The following is a 19,029-nucleotide window of genomic DNA, read 5'->3' on the forward strand; positions in this document are numbered from 1 at the left end:
AATTTGTCAAATGGGTTTTACGTGGACTACAGGCACCCAGTTTTGGACTGCCTGGAGGCGATTGGGTTTCCAATTTGAGCATTTCGATGCGTTTATTAACGGCCGCAGTCAATTCCTGATCGGATAGATCAGAGGATCTGGATTTCGATTGGGCCTGTTGTTGTTGTTTTTGTAAGTCGATTTCACAGTTTTTAATCATCTCCACGCGTTTGTTGGCCAAGGGGTTAACACGACGTGGGCTGGCCACTGGAGTTTCACGTGGAATACTAAAAGTGGGAATACACGAAACAAAAAAGCTTATGCCAGTTGTAGAATGTTTTAAAGAGCACTAGATATCTACCTTTGCACACTATTCCTCATTGAGGCAAGTATGGATTCTGCTTCCATTATAAGTTGTTTATATTTAACATCTGCTTCAAAATCAGCCTTCAACAAGGCCTTCTCGCTTTCGGCAATGGTCATGAAACGATTCTCCCTTACATGCGTAAATACCAAGGAACTCGAACGGTGGGACAATTGATGTGGTGTTGTGTGGCTATATCTGAATTAATAATAAGCAAAAATCAACAATTCTTCAACAGATTACATCCAACTTACCTTTGCCTATCATGGCTTCTTGTATTTTTTCGCAAACACACTGGAGTGCCCCCCACACTTCGAGTTTCCCTGGGTTTTCGCATTGGTGAGCGACAATTTTCCTTGCCCTCTGAACTCTTCTTGCGTGTCTTGTGGAATCGTTTACGTCTACGTTGAGCATTTCCAGCAGCTGCATTCAACAGCGTTTGCTCTCCCGAAGCCTTTGAACTCCTTGTACTACGCCTTGACCTGAACGAAGAGGCCTTGCGTTGAGGCATTACTGGACTGCCATTAATGTAGTAGCATTTGCCTAAATTTACTTGGTCTCGACGATCATGGATTTCCTGCATTGAGGAGGTGTCAATGAAATCAATATCCAGCAGATCATCGGTATCGCATTCATCCCCAGCATCTTGACCAGTGTCCAAGTCGGTGGGACAATCAGTGGGATCAGAGTCACTGCTGCAGGGGCAAAGCAAAACAAAGTAAGTAAAATTTAATCATTATGAGATGAACATTTTAAATATCTATAAAAACTGTAAACACTTGAAATTAGCTTTGCCTTCATTTTCCCGACGTTTTCGTTTTTCTTTTTAGAAAATATGTTTCCTTAGGTGATTTCAAAAACAAAAGCTTTAGAATGTCTTGTCACCATTATTGTCTTGTGCACATACACTCTCACCCCCCAACCCACTTAGAAACATTCTCCATCCACCTCTTTCATTCTCACACTCACCTCAAAATGTCAGTCTCTTTCTCGTAGATGTAGCTCTCGTCAAATTTACCCATCATTTCGTTGAGTGTGGTATCATCGTCGCTGACAACAGCCAAAGGAGCCTCTAGCTGTTTCTTTTGTGGACTTGCACTCGCACTGGCAACAGGTTCCACAGGATGTTGAGTGTGAGTGTAGTGGTGTTGCTGCTGTTGCAATTGCAACGAGCGTTTGCGTCTTACCGTATTCGGTGTATAGGGACGTTGTGCATTTTCCACTTCAGTCAAAGAGGATGAGGAGCCCGAAGAAACACAGGCCATGCTGCTGCTGCTTCTAAGCGGTTAGCGACAGGTAGATGGTGCGGAAAAAAGAACGTTTTGATTTAATTACTTTAATTGCTCTCTTGGTGACGCATGCTAAGTCATGCACACTTACTTGTTGTTGTTGTTGTTGTGGTTACAATTATTGTTACCGGTGCCGGTGCTGCTGCTGATGTTAATGCTACTGCCACTGGTGGTGGCTTGCATGCTCCACGAGGCCCCTCCACTGCTGCCAGAGGCATAATTCCTACTTGACTTGACAATAGCAGTAGGCAACGATATGCGCTGGAAGTCCTGCTCCAGATGTATGGTCGATAAGGCCGATGTGGAGTGTGATGAAGTGGATGACATCGTCATGCAAGAGATTTGTGATGTATTCATGAGTGCTGAAGAAGATTCATGCAAATGGGCCCCAGCATTGTTCATTGTTGAGCTGGACGATGAGGTTTCGGTGGTGGAGTACCATGGGTTCGTGCGAATGCGGCTTCTTTGGCGAGGCGATGGTGCTGTATACAAAACAAGCATAAATATACACAATTAAGATAATTTTCTTATTAACCCCTTTAAAATCTGTTTTTTCGATAGAACAGGTAACGGTAGATTTTTACTTGATGTTAGTTGATAGTGCTTATATATAAACAAAATGAAAAAAGAGCCATTGAGACAATATATAAAAGATAAAATAAAATAATTTTTGTTTGTTTATCTTTCAAGACGCGCTCAACGATCGGGGATTGCAAAAGGAAAGTTAAAGATAGCAACACACACCAACCACTATGGGACGCGTTTCGTCTTTGGTTAGAAGAGCCGTGAGTTGGTGTGTTGTATTTGAATCGAATTAATTGAGAAAACGCATTTATGATACAATTACCACATTAATCACGCTAGACAACCCTGTCTGTAAGCTGTACTTTTTCCCAATGCTTGTGTTTTTGAAGTGAAATGATATGAAATTAAATAAAATGAATTGAAATGGAATGAAATGGAATGAAATGAAGTGGAATGGAATGGAATGAAATGAAGTGGAATGAAATAGAATGAAATGAAATGGAATGAAATGGAATCAAATGGAATGAAATGAAATGAAGTGGAATGAAATGAAATGAAATGAAATGAAGTGGAATGAAATGGAATGAAATGAAATGAAGTGGAATGAAGTGGAATGAAATGGAATGAAATGGAATGAATTGAAATGAAATAAAATAAAATAAAAACATTAATTAAAATAAAATAAAATAAAATAAAATAAAATAAAATAAAATAAAATAAAATAAAATGAAATAAAATAAAATAAAATAAAATAAAATAAAATAAAATGAAATAAAATGAAATAAAATAAAATAAAATAAAATAAAATAAAATAAAATAAAATAAAATAAAATAAAATAAAATAAAATAAAATAAAATCAAATAAAACAAAAAAAAAATAAAATGAAATGACATAAAATGACAAAAAATGAAATGAAATGAAAGGAATGAAAGGAAATGAAATAAAAGAAAATAAAACAATGAACAAAAAAAAAAAACAAAAATAAAATTAAGTTAAATATTATTATATCATAGAAAATAAATGTAACAAGGAGAGACAAAAATACAATATTATTGTATTACAAACAAAATCCTAGATTAAAGAAGCAATTTAAACTAAGTGAAATTTCTATAACAAATTTGGCCGTTGTCAACACAAGTTGGATTGCAATCCATAATTGACCCAATAATAAACTTATATTATCGCATTCTAAGAAATCAGTCAAATGCTGTTCATTAAATATAAATTAAATTTAGGTGTTTTGTTTTCATTTAGTTTGTGCCCCAAATTAATCACACAATGTACTCACATTCAAATCCTTTCAAGGTGGGTATAACAATGGTATTTCTTATGGGCAGTGGACTATGGCTACCCATATTTGGACCATTTTGTAGCTGATATTGAGTGCCGAGTGACTTTTCATAGGAATCCATAGACGATGGATGGTGTTTAACGAGACCACTCTCATTCTCCTCCAAATTGCGATGAGCAAAAGATGTTTTGGGCTATAATGAACAATTAGAAAGCGTCTTTAATAGAACAATCTGTCCAAAAGTTTCAGGTTTTATTTACCAAAGGATCAATTGGAGACATTTCCTCTATTTTGTTTAGGCCAAATTTATAGCGCTGAGCCTCAATGGCCAATGAGTTGACACTCTTCGGAAAATAATGCGTGCCTGTCCTCATATTGACATAATATTCCGGAGGTGTGTAGCCAGCGCCTGGCGAAGTGCCATCGGTGGAGTAACCCGTAGAGTAAGCACTTTCTGGAGATGACAAACTAACCATGGGAGCACCTAAGCTAGCCTGTGGTCCATTGCGCATTTTCGTACGGTTACCATTACGAGTCTGCACATTTTGCACGGTGAAGTTGGAGCCATGCCGCGGTATGCATTCCTCACTGCCTGTGCGGAAACTAATAACGGTGGGATTTGGAATTTTCGAAGGCAATAAGCGGCCATAGCGAGTGGATGCATCATCCTGCGTCTGCTTTTCGTCCGAAAAAGCCGGAATTCTCTGGGCTACCTGGGGAAATTGTTCCGATTTAGGCCTTTCAATGTCATTTAAAATATCCTGCAGTAATTTCTCGGGATGTCGTATCAAGGTGCCTATCTCCTCATAATGCACAACATTGGGATCATCTTCGAAGTTTTTCACCTCATCCGGTGGACTATATGAGGCTCTCCTTTCCACATTTCCATTGGTCATGTCAGTGAGCGCGGAAGCATTTATTGAACTCGGATTTTGGTTGTTATTGGAGTGCATTGAGGGTTCCTTGGAACCTGTCGACCAAGACAACGAAGAAAATGATGATGTGGAGCAGTTAAGCTGATGTTGTTGTGACTGCTGTTGCTGTTGCGTCTGCTGATGGCCCTGCTGATGCTGATATTGCCGCTCTTCACAGGAATTTTCCCTGGTATTGGGGGCAGTGTGGTGGCTTCGCAAATACTGCTGGCTATGATGCTGGGGTGCATAAAGAAAATTATCCGATTTCGGAGACATAACATTTTCCCTGTCTGGTGATTGCCAGCCATAACGACTCTGAGTCTTTGAAGAAAAAAATACACAGCAAATTAGGTCATACCATGCCGCTGCTTGGCATCGCCCACAGCCAATACTTACATGATTCTGAATGGGTGACACCTCCCTCCTTCTCACGGGACTGGAGAGGACACTGCTACAACCTGTGTGATTCGCACTGGATGAGGTTTGGGAATCGGAATTTCTTTTATATGGCGATGAGCAGCCATTCGAAGAGCCATTGCTATTCCCCTGATGGTGATGGTATATCGTAAATCCCGAAGCAGCATGTTTATGTTTATGCTGTTGGTCGCTGACCAACGTTGTTGTTGTCGTCGTCGTCTGTTCCAAGGATGTCGCATTTTTATTCTTATTACCCTTTTTACGAGACCTCACAATGTGATTCTCCATCCAGGAGCGCAATTTGGAGCCAAACATTTTGAGCGTATTTGTGTGTTTGTGTGCGTATCGCTACCTGTGTGTGTGTGTGTGTGACACAAGGTGCAAATGGGCTTTAAATGCTTAGCGGCAAAAATACTATTTTGAGCTGTTTTCCAGTTAAGTGGATTTAAGTTTATGATATTTTAAATATTGATGACCTCCCATAGTCAACATTGGACGGATATCTTTGGTTATTCCTTTTAAGAACTATAAAGAAGAGAGAGAAAAAGGAATGGCATTAAAAAGAGATGAGAAAGAACAAGGCATTAACAAGGAGAAGCTTCCTTGGCAACACCTCATTAAATTTTAAATATTTCATTAATATTTTAGTACAAAGTTAATTCGAACAAATAGATTTTGCCATTGAGTGTGCACAGAGGCTTTCTGTGGCAGTGAGTGGCCGTGAGAGACCTACAGCACTACCAAATTTATCGGCAACAGCATGCTGTTCAAAGAACTGTAAAGACCACTCAAATCTTAACGGCAAATTGGTAATAGTATCCAGGGTTCTTATTACAATTTAAAATAGGTGCGAAAACGTTCTGTCTTGTGGATTGCAAATGCAAATTTTGCCCGTGAACATTCCACTAAGGAACAGGGGATTATTTTGAAGAAAACAAATCTTTCAAAACAGGGGTATCGTTTTATGTGGAATCTATATCAGCGAGTTGAAAGTTGTATCCAAATATGTACTGAAAAATCAATAAGAAGAAGGCATAAAAATGCTGAATATTAGTAGTTAATTTTGCTGCTATCATAGCAGTAGTTCTGCAATTTCAGATCAGCAGGCTGACTGCTGAAACATAAAAAAAAGACAAACAAAAAAAAGCATAACATTTTTTCAGCAGATCTTGTACTTAAAACAGCAGATTTTGTTTGCTGATTTAGTTGATCGAAAAGTTTGCTAATATAGCAGCCCTATGTTTGCTGAAACAGGACTAATGTCTGCTGACAATGTTCCCATTTTCAGGAGACCAAAACTACTTTTTGGCAAACATTTTTGCTGTTTTGATTGACAAATTTGGTTGGGTAAATGCAAAGTTTTAGCCAAATTGAATAATTCAAAAGATTTTATTAAATACATTCGCATTTATTATTAAAAAAATTAAGCTATATAAGTAATACAATAATGTAATACTGCCTCAGCGCCACTAGGGTATTTTTGAGGCGAGCTGAAATAAATAAATAAATGGGAACCATTTAACATATATAAAACTCAAGTAATCAAAAAAACAAGTAAAAAGGCATTAAGTTCGGCCGGCCAAACTTTGGATACCCATCGGGTGTATATGTAAACCACCTTTCATTAAAATCCGGCGAAAATTGCATACTTTATGTCCCATAGCAGTTATATCGAAATTTGTTCCGATTCGGACCAAATACTAATTAGTACAAGTCATTGTTCAACTGTGTATAACAAAATATTGGTCTTTTTATATCTAAAAATAAACCGATCTGAACCATATACGACAAGGATGTCAAAAAGCCTATGATAAGTAACTGTGTCAAATTTCAGTGAAATCGGATTATAAATGCGCCTTTTATGGGGCCAGGACTTTAAATCGAGATATCGGTCTACATGGCAGCAATATCTAAATCTGGACCAATTTAGGACAAGTTGCAGAAAAATGTCGAAGAGCCTAACACAAAGCACTTTCCCAAATTTCAGCGACATCGGCCAATAAATGCGCCTTTCATGGTCCAAAAACCTAAAACCGAGAGATCGATCTCTATGGCAGCTATATCCAAATCTTGAACGATCTGGGCCAAATTAAAGAAGGATATCGAAGGGACTAACACAACTCACTGTCCCAAATTTCAGCAAAATCGGATAATAAATGTGGTTATTATGAGCCTAAGATCTTAAATCGGAGGATCGGTCTATATGGCAGCTATATCCAAATCTGAACCGATCTGGGCGAAATTGACGAAGGATGTGGAAAGGCCTAACACAACTCACTGTCTCAAATTTCAGCAAAATCGGATAACAAATGTGGCTTTTATGGGCCTAAGACCCTTAATCGGAGGATCGGTCTATATGCCAGATATAACCAAGTCTGGACAAATCTGGGCCAAATTGAAGAAGGATGTCGAAGGGCCTACCACAACTCACTCTCCCAAATTTCAGCAAAATCGGATAATACAATAAATGTGGCTTTTATGGGCCTAAGACCCTTAATCGAAGGATCGGTCTACATGCCAGCTATATCCAAATCTGAACCGATTTGAGCCAAATTGGGGAAGAATGTCAGAGGGTTTAACAAAACTCACTGTCAGAAATTTCAGCAAAATCGGATAATAAATGTGGCTTTTATTGGCCTAAGGCCCTAAATCGGCGGATCGGTCAATATGGGGGCTATATCAAGATATAGTCCGATATAGCCCATCTTCGAACTTAACCTGCTTATGGACAAAAATAAAGAATCTGTGCAAAGTTTCAGCTCCATATCTTTATTTTTAAAGGCTGTAGCGTGATTTCAACAGACAGACGGACAGGCGGACGGACATGTCTAGATCGTTTTTGATTTTTACGCTGATCAAGAATATATATACTTTATAGGGTCAGAAATGGATATTTCGATGTGTTACAAACGAAATGACAAAATGAATAGACCTTAACAATAACAATAATGATTTACTAAGTGAATTTCAGTATGGTTTTGGGAAGGGGCGTGGAACATAAGAAGCTGTTCTAAACGTGGTTAATAATGGTGTAAAAATTGGATGGTGGTTCTAATGGTTTAACTTAGTAGATCACAGCATCTTGATTCTAAAGCTTAAATATTATGGTTTGGCAGAGCCTGCATTAAGTTTGATGGGAAACTATTTAAGAAATCGTAGTCAATATGTAGCAATAGGTTCTTGCACAAGTAGCACTGATCAGGTGGAATATGGAGTTCCTTAAGGAAGCATTTTGGGTCCGCTTCTTTTTTCAATATACCTCAACGATATCCCGGATCTAGATCTGTCCGGAAGACTGTATATGTATGCGGATGACATATATCTCTTCTATCCATACAAAAGCAATGCCGTCTTAAAGGCATATATGGAGAAAGATGCGGCACAAACACCTGAGTTCATAAAGTTAAATTGTCTAGTTCTGAACGCTAATAAGACTACACTGGTAAGATTCCTACCTTATTGAATAAATGGTTCAATATTCAGTGTGTTTGTAGAAGCAATTTGTAGAACGCGAAAATTTCATTGAAAGTAATTCTGTGAAATATGTAGGAGTTTACCTTCAAAATAATCTATCTTGGTCTCTGCATATTCAAAATCTGAAGAAGAAATTATCGCCTGCTCTAAGGTTCCTCTATAAATTTAAGAATAAATTTAACAGTTTAACTAAGTTAACTTTGTATCAGTCTCTGGTACATAGTTACCTGAATTACTTACCTATTATATATGGTATAGAAAAAATAATGAGCTTAGAACGCTGCAAAGGCTACAGAATAAGACGCTGAAGATGGTTTTCAACCTGCCTTTAACAGATTTCACAAAGACATATCACAAAATATCCTTCCGGTTACAGATCTCTACAAAATACAATTGCTTTTGTACGTCTTAAAATATATTATTAAATTATAGGACCCCATACAATAACTTTTGAAGCAAATCAAACCCAGTTCAACACCAGAAATAATGCGAGAACAGTAAGATGTCGCTTGTAAGATGTCGCTTGGAAACAACAAAGCACCAAAGCTATAGAATTGATTCGAAAACCTTGTCTATCAATGGCAACATAGCAATTGGGCGGAATTTACTCTAATCTGTGGAGGAATTCTCCTTAGGTATTGGCACAACCTTGGCAAGTTTAAGTGAACCTGGAAAAATAGAGTTATCAATTATCCTATTAAATATTCTGGATAGATATGATGATATTAGAAATCTAACTCAAACAGGACTCTCGGTTATATTCCATCACATCCACATCCTTTCGTTAAATCTTAGTTCGAAATTATCTGTTCAATTTCATAAGCATTGTTAAGAAAATATTAATATTGTTCGGCAGTAATTCAGCATACCAAGAGCATTACTAGATTCATCAGGGCCATTAACAATTTGCTGCTTTATTTTTGTACTTAAAACAGCAGATTTTGTTTGCTGATGTAGCTGACCGAAATGTTTGCTAATACAGCAGCCCTATGTTTGCTGAAACATAGTAATGTTTGTAATGCATGTATGCTGTCTGTCTCCAACAACAAAGAAAAGAAAAGATAACCTTGTATGCAAAGTGATTTTGTGACCATTTTTCTCAAACATTTTTCTCATTTTCTTTCCAAAAATCTTCTCTTTCATTTATGGATTCTAACAAACCCTTAATTTATATAATAAATTAAGCAGCTATCATTTTCAGTCAACAACAGACTTTTCAAGTGTCGGCCTGCTGTTCTGAAATAGCAACAAAATTAACTACTAAAAATCTGCAGACAGTGTTTGCTATTTTCAGCAAACTTTTTCTATGAGTATGTGAAATTGCAGGAAATAAGAAAAAATTTTACACTTTATATCCTTAAAATTAAGAGATAAACTGTAATAAACAAGTTTTTAAAGTATTTGTGAAATTTTTAGGCTACAATACACTTTTTACCATTTGAATACAGCAGAAAATTTTACAACATTTTTATATTTTTATTAACTTATTTCTCTGGGTGTATACATTAAAAAAACATTTTTGGCTTTAAAAAGTTCTTATATTGTAGAAAATCGGCAAAAGTTAAAAGAAGGATAAGATGAAATATACAATTTGTTGAAGTTTTTATGAAATTTTTAAGGCTATTTTTAGGCATGAAGACCACCGTCGCACAGAGGTCAGCATATCCGCCGTGAGGTATCCTGCAACGTCAAAACTTCTCTACCAAGTGTTGTCGCTAAGCGGCACGCCATTCCAACTCGGCATTAAAAAGGAAGCTTAAACTTTTATCGTATTGCACTCCCCTGTTCCTTAATGGAATGTTCATGGGAAATTTTGTGTATTACAATATTTTAGAAAACAATGAAAAATGTTTGCTGTTTTGGCAAATAAAATGCTTCTGTCCAGGGATCCGGAGCGGGTAGCATTTTTCCGTTCCACTCCACGCTCCACTCCGGCAATATTTTATTCATTCAATTTGGCTAAAATTTTGTATACACTCAAGCAAATTTGTCATTCAAAACAGCAAAAATGTTTGCTAAAAAGCAGTTTTGGTCTGCTGAAAATGGGAAAGCAGACATTACTGCTGTTTCAGCAAACGTAGGGCTGCTGTATTGGCAAACATTTCGGTCAGCTAAATCAGCAAACAATATCTGCTGTTTTAAGTACAAGATCTGTTGAAAAAAATGTTATGCCTATTTCTATGTTTGCCTGTTATTGTTTTGATGTTTTTAGAATTCTTTTCGGAAATTTTGTTGGAAGGGATGATTTTAGTTTGTGAAATATTACTGTAAATAAGCTACCTGCTTCATTAATTGGTATACATTTCGAAATGTGACCGAGCTCGCTTGCATTTTTTATTATTTCTCTACTAATGTGTACATAGCTTTTGTATCTAAATTTAAAGAAAAAAGATTATGGAAATTATGCATTCAGCGGTGATTATAAACATCCACTGAGGCACACATTAACGTTTGTATTTTTTTTCTAACCCTTCACAATTTAGCAGCAGTCATTTTCAGCAGAAAATGACTGCTGCTAAATTGCAGAACTACTGCTGTAATAGCAGCAAAATTAACGACTAATATTCAACAGACGGTTTTTGCTATTTTCAGCAAACTTTTTTCTATGAGTGTAACAATTTTTCATATAACCTCCAACATCCATGCCTTCTCTATTGCTCCCATATTAACGTATCGTCTGACTTTACTTCTTAAAAATGTACCCGAAGCACTAAGTTCGGCTGTGCTGAACTTTGGATATCCACCACAATGAATACATTTATTATCCATTTGATTAAAATCATACTTTGTCTATATTAATATTCAAGTATGGGCCGATTTGGATCATATAAAGTCTAGGTGCGGAGAAGCCTTATACAATTCACAGTATCAAATTTTAGGCGAAATCGGGTAATAAATAAGGTCCATATGGCGGCTATATCCCAATATCGAGAGGGCTTGTTCAACTCCATGTTCTTAATCCGATCTGGACCAAATTTAGTTCGGATAGCGGGAATCTAGTCCAACTCACTGTTATAAATTTCGGCGAAATAGGGAAATGCGGCTTTTGGGATTAAGACCCTTAATTGGCAGATTGGTCAATATGGCAGCTATATCTAAATGTGGTCTGATCTCGACCATGTTGGCTTCGGACAATGAGGTCTAGGTCAAATCACTGTTCCAAATTACATCGAAATCGCGTAATAAATGGAAAGTTATATAGGCTAAAAACCCTATTTCGACAAAACGGTCCACATGACAGCTATATCTAAATATGGTCCGATGTGGACCATGTTCAGTTCGGGCAATGAGAGGCCCGAAATTGGTTTTATTCCAACATTAACCGACCTGGACCATGTTGGGTTTGAATGTCGACAAGCACAATAAAACTCACTGTTCCAAATTTAAGCGAAATCGGGTAATAAATGTAAATATTGTCCGACATGTACCATACGCATTCCCTGTTCTAAATGTCCAATAATATTGGGCGATAAACGCGTCTGTCTAGGCTTAATACTCTTAATCGGTAGATCGGTCTATATGGAAGCTATATCTAATTATGGCCCATTATGACCTATATTTTATTCGGATATCTGAGACCCTAGTATAACTCTCGGTTTCCTGTTTCAGCGAAATCGGATAATAAAATCGGCTTTAATGGGTTTGGAGGCCACCGTAGCGCAGAGGTTACCATGTCCACCTATGACGCTGAACGCCTGGGTTCGAATCCTGGCGAGACCATCAGTACCTTGCCATGTAAAACTTCTCTCCAAAGAGGTGTCGCAATGCAGCTCGCCGTTCGGACTCGGCTATAAAAAAAGGAGGCTCCTTATCGTTGAGCTTAAACTTGAATCGGACTGCACTCATTGATATGTGAAAAGTTTGCCCCTGTTCCTTAATGGAATGTTCATGGGCAAAATTTGCAATTTTTAATCGGTTTAAGACCCCAAACCAGGAGATCGGTCTATATGACAACTGTATCTAAGTATAGGCCGATTTTACTCGTTCAAGAACTTAGCCTGTGTATAGTGAAAATACGAATCAAATTTTAGCTCAGTGTCTCAGTTTTTAAAGGGTGTAGCGTGATTACAACAGACGGACACACAGACGGCAGATACACGGTCATTGTTAAATCGTCTTAGAATTTGACGACAATCCAGAATCAATATACTTTGTAGGATCGGAAATGGAAACTTTGATGAGTTGCAAACAAAAAGGCAAAATTAAGATACCCCCTATCTTATGGTGGTTTGATCTTTTTAAGTTTCTGCCTATGAAAAGAAACCGTGCAAAAAACTTGGCAAATGCGATCAATGGTGGATGGTATACAAGATTCACCCCGTCCGAACCTAGCTCGTTCTTACTTGTTTTCTAATGGTCTCGCCAGTATTCAAACCACCATTGATCGCATTTGTCGAGTTCTTTCCCGGCATCTCTTTTTAGACAAACAAAGGATAAAAGGAAAGAATTGCTATGCTAATTGAATTGAGTGTTGGAGACCACAGTAGAAGTCTATTTGTAAAATTTCAGCGAAATCGAATAAGAATTGGGCCTTTTAGGGGCTCAAAAAGTAAAATAGGGAGATCGGTTTATAGGGGAGCTGTATCAGGCTGAAGACCGATTCAGACCATATTTGACACGTATATTGAAGGTCATGGGAGAAGCGGATAATAATTACGCCCTCTTAAGGCTCAAGCAGTCAAGATCCCAGATCAGTTTATAAGGCAGCTATATCAGGTTATGGACCGATTTGAATCATATTTGGAAGTCATAGCAATTGTTAGAAGTCATAACAAAACATCTCATGCAAAATTTCAGCCAAATCGGATAAGAATTTCGTCCTCTAGTGGCTCAAGAAGTCAAGATCCCAGATCGGTTTATATGGCAGCTATATGAAAACATGGACCGACATGGTCCATTTACAATCCCAACCTACCTACACTAATAAGAAGTATTTGTGTACAACTTCAAGCCGATATCTTTACTCCTTCGAATGTCAGCGTGCTTTCGACAGACAAACGGACAGACAGACGAACCAGAATATATATACTTTATGGGGCCTTAGACGAATATTTTGAGGAGTTACAAATAGAATGACGAAGTTAGTATACCCCCATCCCATGGTGGAGGGTATAAAAAAGAGAAAAAAATTTTCAGCGGTGGTTTTCCCCTCTTAATGCTGGCAACATTTGTGAAGTACTATGCCATGTAAAACTTCTCTCCAAAGAGGTGTCGCACTGTGGCACGCCGTTCGGACTCGGCTATAAAAAGGAGGCCCCTTATCATTGAGTTTAAAACTTGAATCCGACTACACTCATTGATCGGTGAGAAGTTTGCCCCTGTCCCTTAATGGAATGTTCATGGGCAAAATTTCCAATTTTCAAATTGAAAATAAAATGGGAATGGTATCTCATCAAACCAATACACTAAACGCAAGACTTAAATTGTTCACTAATTTGGTCAATGGTCGCAGCATTTTGCTAATAAAGTACACATCAGACAAAATTAACCGTTTCGTTCAATAATACCGAAAATATCAAAAATCCAATGCTGCACCCAGAGAAATTAGTCTGCTGATATTAGCAAACACTATCCTCTGATTTTAAATTTAAAATCTTAAACGTTTGAATAAATCCATACAAAATTATTGAGCTTCAAAACAAAAATTGAGACATTTTCTATATATTAATAATTTTTTTTTTTCAAATTGTTGGAGCTAATTTTTTTGTTTAAAAGCATATATAGTGATAGTTAATTTTTCTGCTGTTATCTAAAATCGTTCAAAAATTATCAAATTGCAAAAAATTTTACTCTATATGTTTAAAAGATAGAAAAAAACTATGGATTATAAAAATTGTTGAAATACTTATTAAATATTTGAGGTTTCATTAACTTTTACTAATTGAAAACAGACGGAAATATTTTCTGTTTTAGCAAACAATTACTTCTGTCCCGTCCCATTTTCTGCAGACTTTCTGCTGTTACAGCAAGCATTTTTGCTGTTTTTACTAACAAATTTCTCTGTAGCTATGTCACTCTGCAACACCTAGGCAAACTGAAAACTACGTTCAGGATATGTCAAAACATTTTGTATGGCAACGAAAATTTTGATAGAGCTGCGTGCCGGCCTTCAAACTTCTATCAAACGCTGTGGCGTATGAGATATTTATATAAACTAAATGTTAATCATACGCAACCAATTTCAAAAACACGTCAATCTTTAAGACAGCTTAAGCTAATTAAAATACTACTACAATCAAAAAGGATTTTTTTGATTAATATAAAAAATAAAATAAATAAGGACAAGACCAGCAAAAATGTGAATTTATTCAAAAGTACTGCACTATACCAGTCCATTTCATATGGTTCACCTAATGTTACCGTTCACTTCTTCCCTCATACGTAAGGCGCCTTATCATTTAAGCTTATCTTGCTAAGAGTAGCACTCGTTGACGTGAGAAAAAAATTCCTCATTGTTCCTTAATATCACGTTCGTGGAAAAAGCGAAATATAATGCTGAAGAAATCGAAATATAACACATCAATTGTTTATGACATTCGCAAGGAAATCAAAGTTAATAGAAAACGTAGAAAATATATTACGAAAATTATCACAAACTTTTCGCAGGTATAGACATAAAAAATTGACTGTCAAAGCAGACAATTGATCTTTGTACAATGTGCAAAATGGTATATGGACTGCGGTTTGAAAGGTACATATTGATTTAAAGGAATGTCCATATACTCACTCGTTTCTGTATATGTATGTATCTGCATGTACATATCACACTCCATGACTTGACAATACAAAAATACACACATGTGCGTGTGTTTAAATAGCCATTGAATAGAGCGAACCCTTCGATTAAAATCTGTTCCCCTTAACTATTGCATTCAAATCACGAATTCCTATCAAATTTATAAAAAAAACACAACCTCAAACATTTCCTTCAAAAATCATTGCAAAGACTCACCCCACCCTATGCGGAGAAGTGCAAAAGTAGCCTTCAATGGTAGAAACATAAAGCGTCATAAATACTCAAGCCTAACTAGAAACTCAAAAGTTCTTCTTTGCTTGGAAAATATGTCTCAGGGGATCGGTTGGGCAAACGGTAATGGCCAACCAACAGAGATAACAAGGACGCCATACAACCCAACACAAATAATAGTGATTTCTATGGTGTGATAAAAACAAAACGGGAAAAACAAACAACACAGAAACCTTCATGTTTAACCTAAAAACATCACCAAAGTACACTGGGTAGATAGATAGTCAAGCAGGCAGGCAGTTCGTCAGTCTATTGTTTTTTCCATGTTGCGACGAAAGGGGGATAGATAGATGGCTTTTGTTGTGTTGTGGTACGCCAGATTCCTTTACAACACACCCTCTCCTCCCCCGCCCCATTCGCTAACCAATTTGGCATTTACATTCCTGCATACAACATTTGTATGCTGTATGACTGTAGGTTTGTTAACTATTTAACATTTCTTCTCATCGGGAGTCAAAAGACGATTACAATGAATGTGCTGAATAATGTTTTATTACCTTTTTCACAATTTCCTTAGCCTTCTTCTTCATATCCTTTTTTATTGTGCTCATAACAGTTTCAACAATAATTTCAATCTTTTTCGGTTTATGTGCTACGCTCACCCACCCACGTACACACTGACAGTGACAAAGCCAGAGCCAGAGAGTCGGGCTTGTTTATCTCCAATGCTTGTAACAGTAATGCATGCATGCGTTAATGTTGCTGCTGTCAATGGGTGGTAGTGTAGATTGAACTTTTGTTGGGTGGTGATGGTGATGGTAAAACTGATGGTGGAGGTGGACTTGTGTGGAGATAACGTCTTGTGTTTCCTTTTCGCTTATTTTCTTGTTTAGAATTGTCTACAATGTATAACGTTGCTGTGATGGTGATGCCTATGGAGATGATGTGGATGTTGATGATGGTATGTGGTAGTAGTGGTGCCAGTGTTGTTTACGTTTATGCCGCCTCTTATTGTGATGCTTCTTCTTCTTCTTATATGGTTTTGTTTACGTTTGCTCGCACGTATAGCATCGTATCATTGCACAGCTTGAAAGATAACGGTAACGGCTTATGCTATGTTTGTGTTGTGTGCCGACAACGACTACCATGATAAACAAACGTCAAGAGGAAGTTTTGAAGTAAACGTTAGATGAAATAATGAGAGCAAGGGCAATTTTCCAAATTGGCAGATAAGCGAGCAAAGAGCAAAGAAGAAATGCAAAATAGTGAGAGTAAAACTGAGTTGAGATGAAAAGAGATGTGTATTTGGGTGGAAGTTTTTGTGTGTTTATAGAGATGATGTTCCTGTTCGGCTTCATGTTGCGGTAGTGTAACAATGCTGAACACAAAGTAACTTTTAAAGTGCTTACCGGAAGTCCAAAGTCTGGCAATTTTAGGGGTGGATGAGGACAACGGTTATGGTGGCTGTGGTGGTGTGCCGTGATTTATATAAACCAAAGACTGAAAAAATTTTCACATAATCCACTTTTCGATATTTTAACGGCATTTGCTTTGGCCATTTTCAGACATGGCATAAATATTTAATGAATATTTGCCTCTTTGACGTTCCAATGATTATTGCGATGATTGCATCACGTTTAGCAATCTAAATCAATAAATAAAAGGCCAATCAAATAATCATTTTATTTATATTGACACATAAAATTAAACAAAAAAAAATTGCCAAATTATAGAAAAACGCCTTGTGCTTTGCACAAATTATTCCAATATATTTGCTGACTAACTAACACTCCAACGTTTTACACATTTCACTTTAAATTTTTAGATACATAGACCAAAAGGTGTTGGTTTTGGCTACTACGAGTAACTTCTATTGTGTGTGTCTGCTTTTTGGGTATTTTTTCCCTTCTTTCTTCCTTTCTATTTTGATTTAATCTTCAATATTCCCCGAGGAACACTGGCCAAGTGTGTTTACCGTTATTTAATGCTATTCAAAGCGAGCACCGAAAGCAACTGAGTTCTGTGTAAATTATACTCAAGATAAATTGTCCTCCTGGAGCGTAACACAGACTCGCACGCCACCATTTGTTGTTAACGCTGGAGAATCTCCATATAAATTCATGGTCTTTCGTATTTTGGGCATCTGCTCCTTACTCCTCCTGCTCGATGATGCACTTGCGCAATTTTGCAAAAATCAGTTTGGGTATTTTTAATTTCTCACCAAATCGAACACTCGCACATACGAATACGCGAAGAGATGACACACTCAGCAGACAACAAGACGGCGACACAGTAGAGGCATGTGTTTTTTTTGGTCCGGCTGCTGCTGTTGACACCCCTTGAGAGGATGTGATGTTATTCAGTGTCTTACTGACTTGTCTTCCGTTTGCGGTGGATGGCAGGCATGTCAATGTGCGGGAAATCTTTTAAATACACTAAATCCGTATGTAAACAAAAACATGTAATGAGGATATTTATACACTTCAAGGAAAGGGATGTCATTGCTACGGCACCTAAGGATGTGTTGCATGTACTCTGATAAAACTACTAATTAATAAATTAATTTAAATAAAAAACAAGTAAAAAGGCGTTTAATGCGGCCGGACCGTCATAATCTGGTGAAAATTTAATAATTTATGGCCCCAAAGCAACTTTATCGAAGTATGGTCCGTATTTCAAATGAAGAATTGCAAATAGGAACAAATAATTGCCCTGTCGATGTAGAAATTTGGAAGAGAAAATGAACTTGTTTGGGTCATATCCTACGCCGACCGCGCGATGATATTGCGAGAAATGTCATAGACTGGAACCCGCAAGGACGGCGAGGGAGAGGATGCCCGCTGTACGAAAAGAGAGTTGGAATTATCTCATATATCGTGGAATCAAGCCAACGATAGAGCTTGATGGAGAGAGCTTGTTGATGTTCGCACTGAACAGTAAATATAGGACATGTATGTATAAATACAACATACACTGATAGAAAAATGAAGGTACTTTGCTGGTACCGGTATTATTTTGTTCGCGCCATTGGCAAAGATTTTTATTACCATTTAGTATCAATTCAATACCAGATAAAGGAGTCTGTTAACAATTGACGGCGTCACATTTTTATTTTTGTTATCGCGCCAGAAGTGTTGTTGAGCTTTGTACTTAAAATATTGTCGTCATTATAAAATATTTGTTAAACAAATAAAAACTAAATAAAAAACGTTGCTGTGTTGGTGCATTCATATAAAATCCACTTCTGGGAATCAATGGATATATTTAGAATGAATTGCTGAATTGAGGTTGGTCACAGTGTAATATTCTTTTTTATACCCTCCACCATAGGATGGGGGTGTAATAATTTCGTCATTCTGTTTGTAACACCTCGAAATATGCGTCTTAGACCCCATTAAGTAAATATATTCTTGATCGTCAAATCATTTTAAGTCGATCTTGCCATGTCCGTCCGTCTGTCGAAAGCATGCTAACTTTCGAAGGAGTAAAGCTAGGCGCTTGGAATTTTGCACAAATACCTTTTATTACTGTAGGTCAGTTGGGATTATAAATGGGCTAAATCTTGGGTCTTGACTTCTTGAGCCTCTAGAGGACGCAATTCTCGTCCGATTTGACTGAAACCTTGCACGTGGTGTTATGGTATTACTTCCAACAACAGTGTTAAGTATGATTCAAATCGGTTCCTAATCTGGTATATTCCCCATATAAACCGATCTTGGATCTTGACTTCTTGAACCAATAGAGCGCGCAATTCTCATCCGATTTGGCTGAAATATAACATGAGGTGTTTTGTTATGTCTTTCAATAA

General features: G+C 37.2%; 1 protein-coding gene across 4 annotated transcripts in view; it reads right to left on the reverse strand.

The window, feature by feature from the left end:
- LOC106096129 (uncharacterized) overlaps positions 1-17,213 on the reverse strand; it is a 22,409-nt gene extending 5,196 nt beyond the window's left edge. For 2 of the 4 annotated variants that reach the window (XM_059370253.1, XM_013263719.2), the window contains exons 1-9: positions 16,631-17,213; positions 4,760-5,305; positions 3,710-4,684; positions 3,447-3,642; positions 1,724-2,114; positions 1,313-1,621; positions 598-1,038; positions 341-541; positions 1-266 (exon numbers count right to left, since the gene is read on the reverse strand). The exon at positions 1-266 is cut by the window's left edge and continues 453 nt beyond it. In XM_059370253.1, the coding sequence (XP_059226236.1) occupies positions 1-266; positions 341-541; positions 598-1,038; positions 1,313-1,621; positions 1,724-2,114; positions 3,447-3,642; positions 3,710-4,684; positions 4,760-5,095 (3,115 nt within the window). In that variant the 5' untranslated portion in view covers positions 5,096-5,305; positions 16,631-17,213. The remainder of the gene's footprint in view (positions 267-340; positions 542-597; positions 1,039-1,312; positions 1,622-1,723; positions 2,115-3,446; positions 3,643-3,709; positions 4,685-4,759; positions 5,306-16,630) is intronic. The other 2 variants (XM_013263713.2, XM_013263718.2) reach the window with 2 other exon arrangements.
- Between the last annotated feature and the right edge of the window lie 1,816 nt (positions 17,214-19,029).

The sequence above is a fragment of the Stomoxys calcitrans genome, chromosome 5 (genome assembly GCF_963082655.1).
Source record: "Stomoxys calcitrans chromosome 5, idStoCalc2.1, whole genome shotgun sequence".
NCBI lineage: Eukaryota > Metazoa > Arthropoda > Insecta > Diptera > Muscidae > Stomoxys > Stomoxys calcitrans.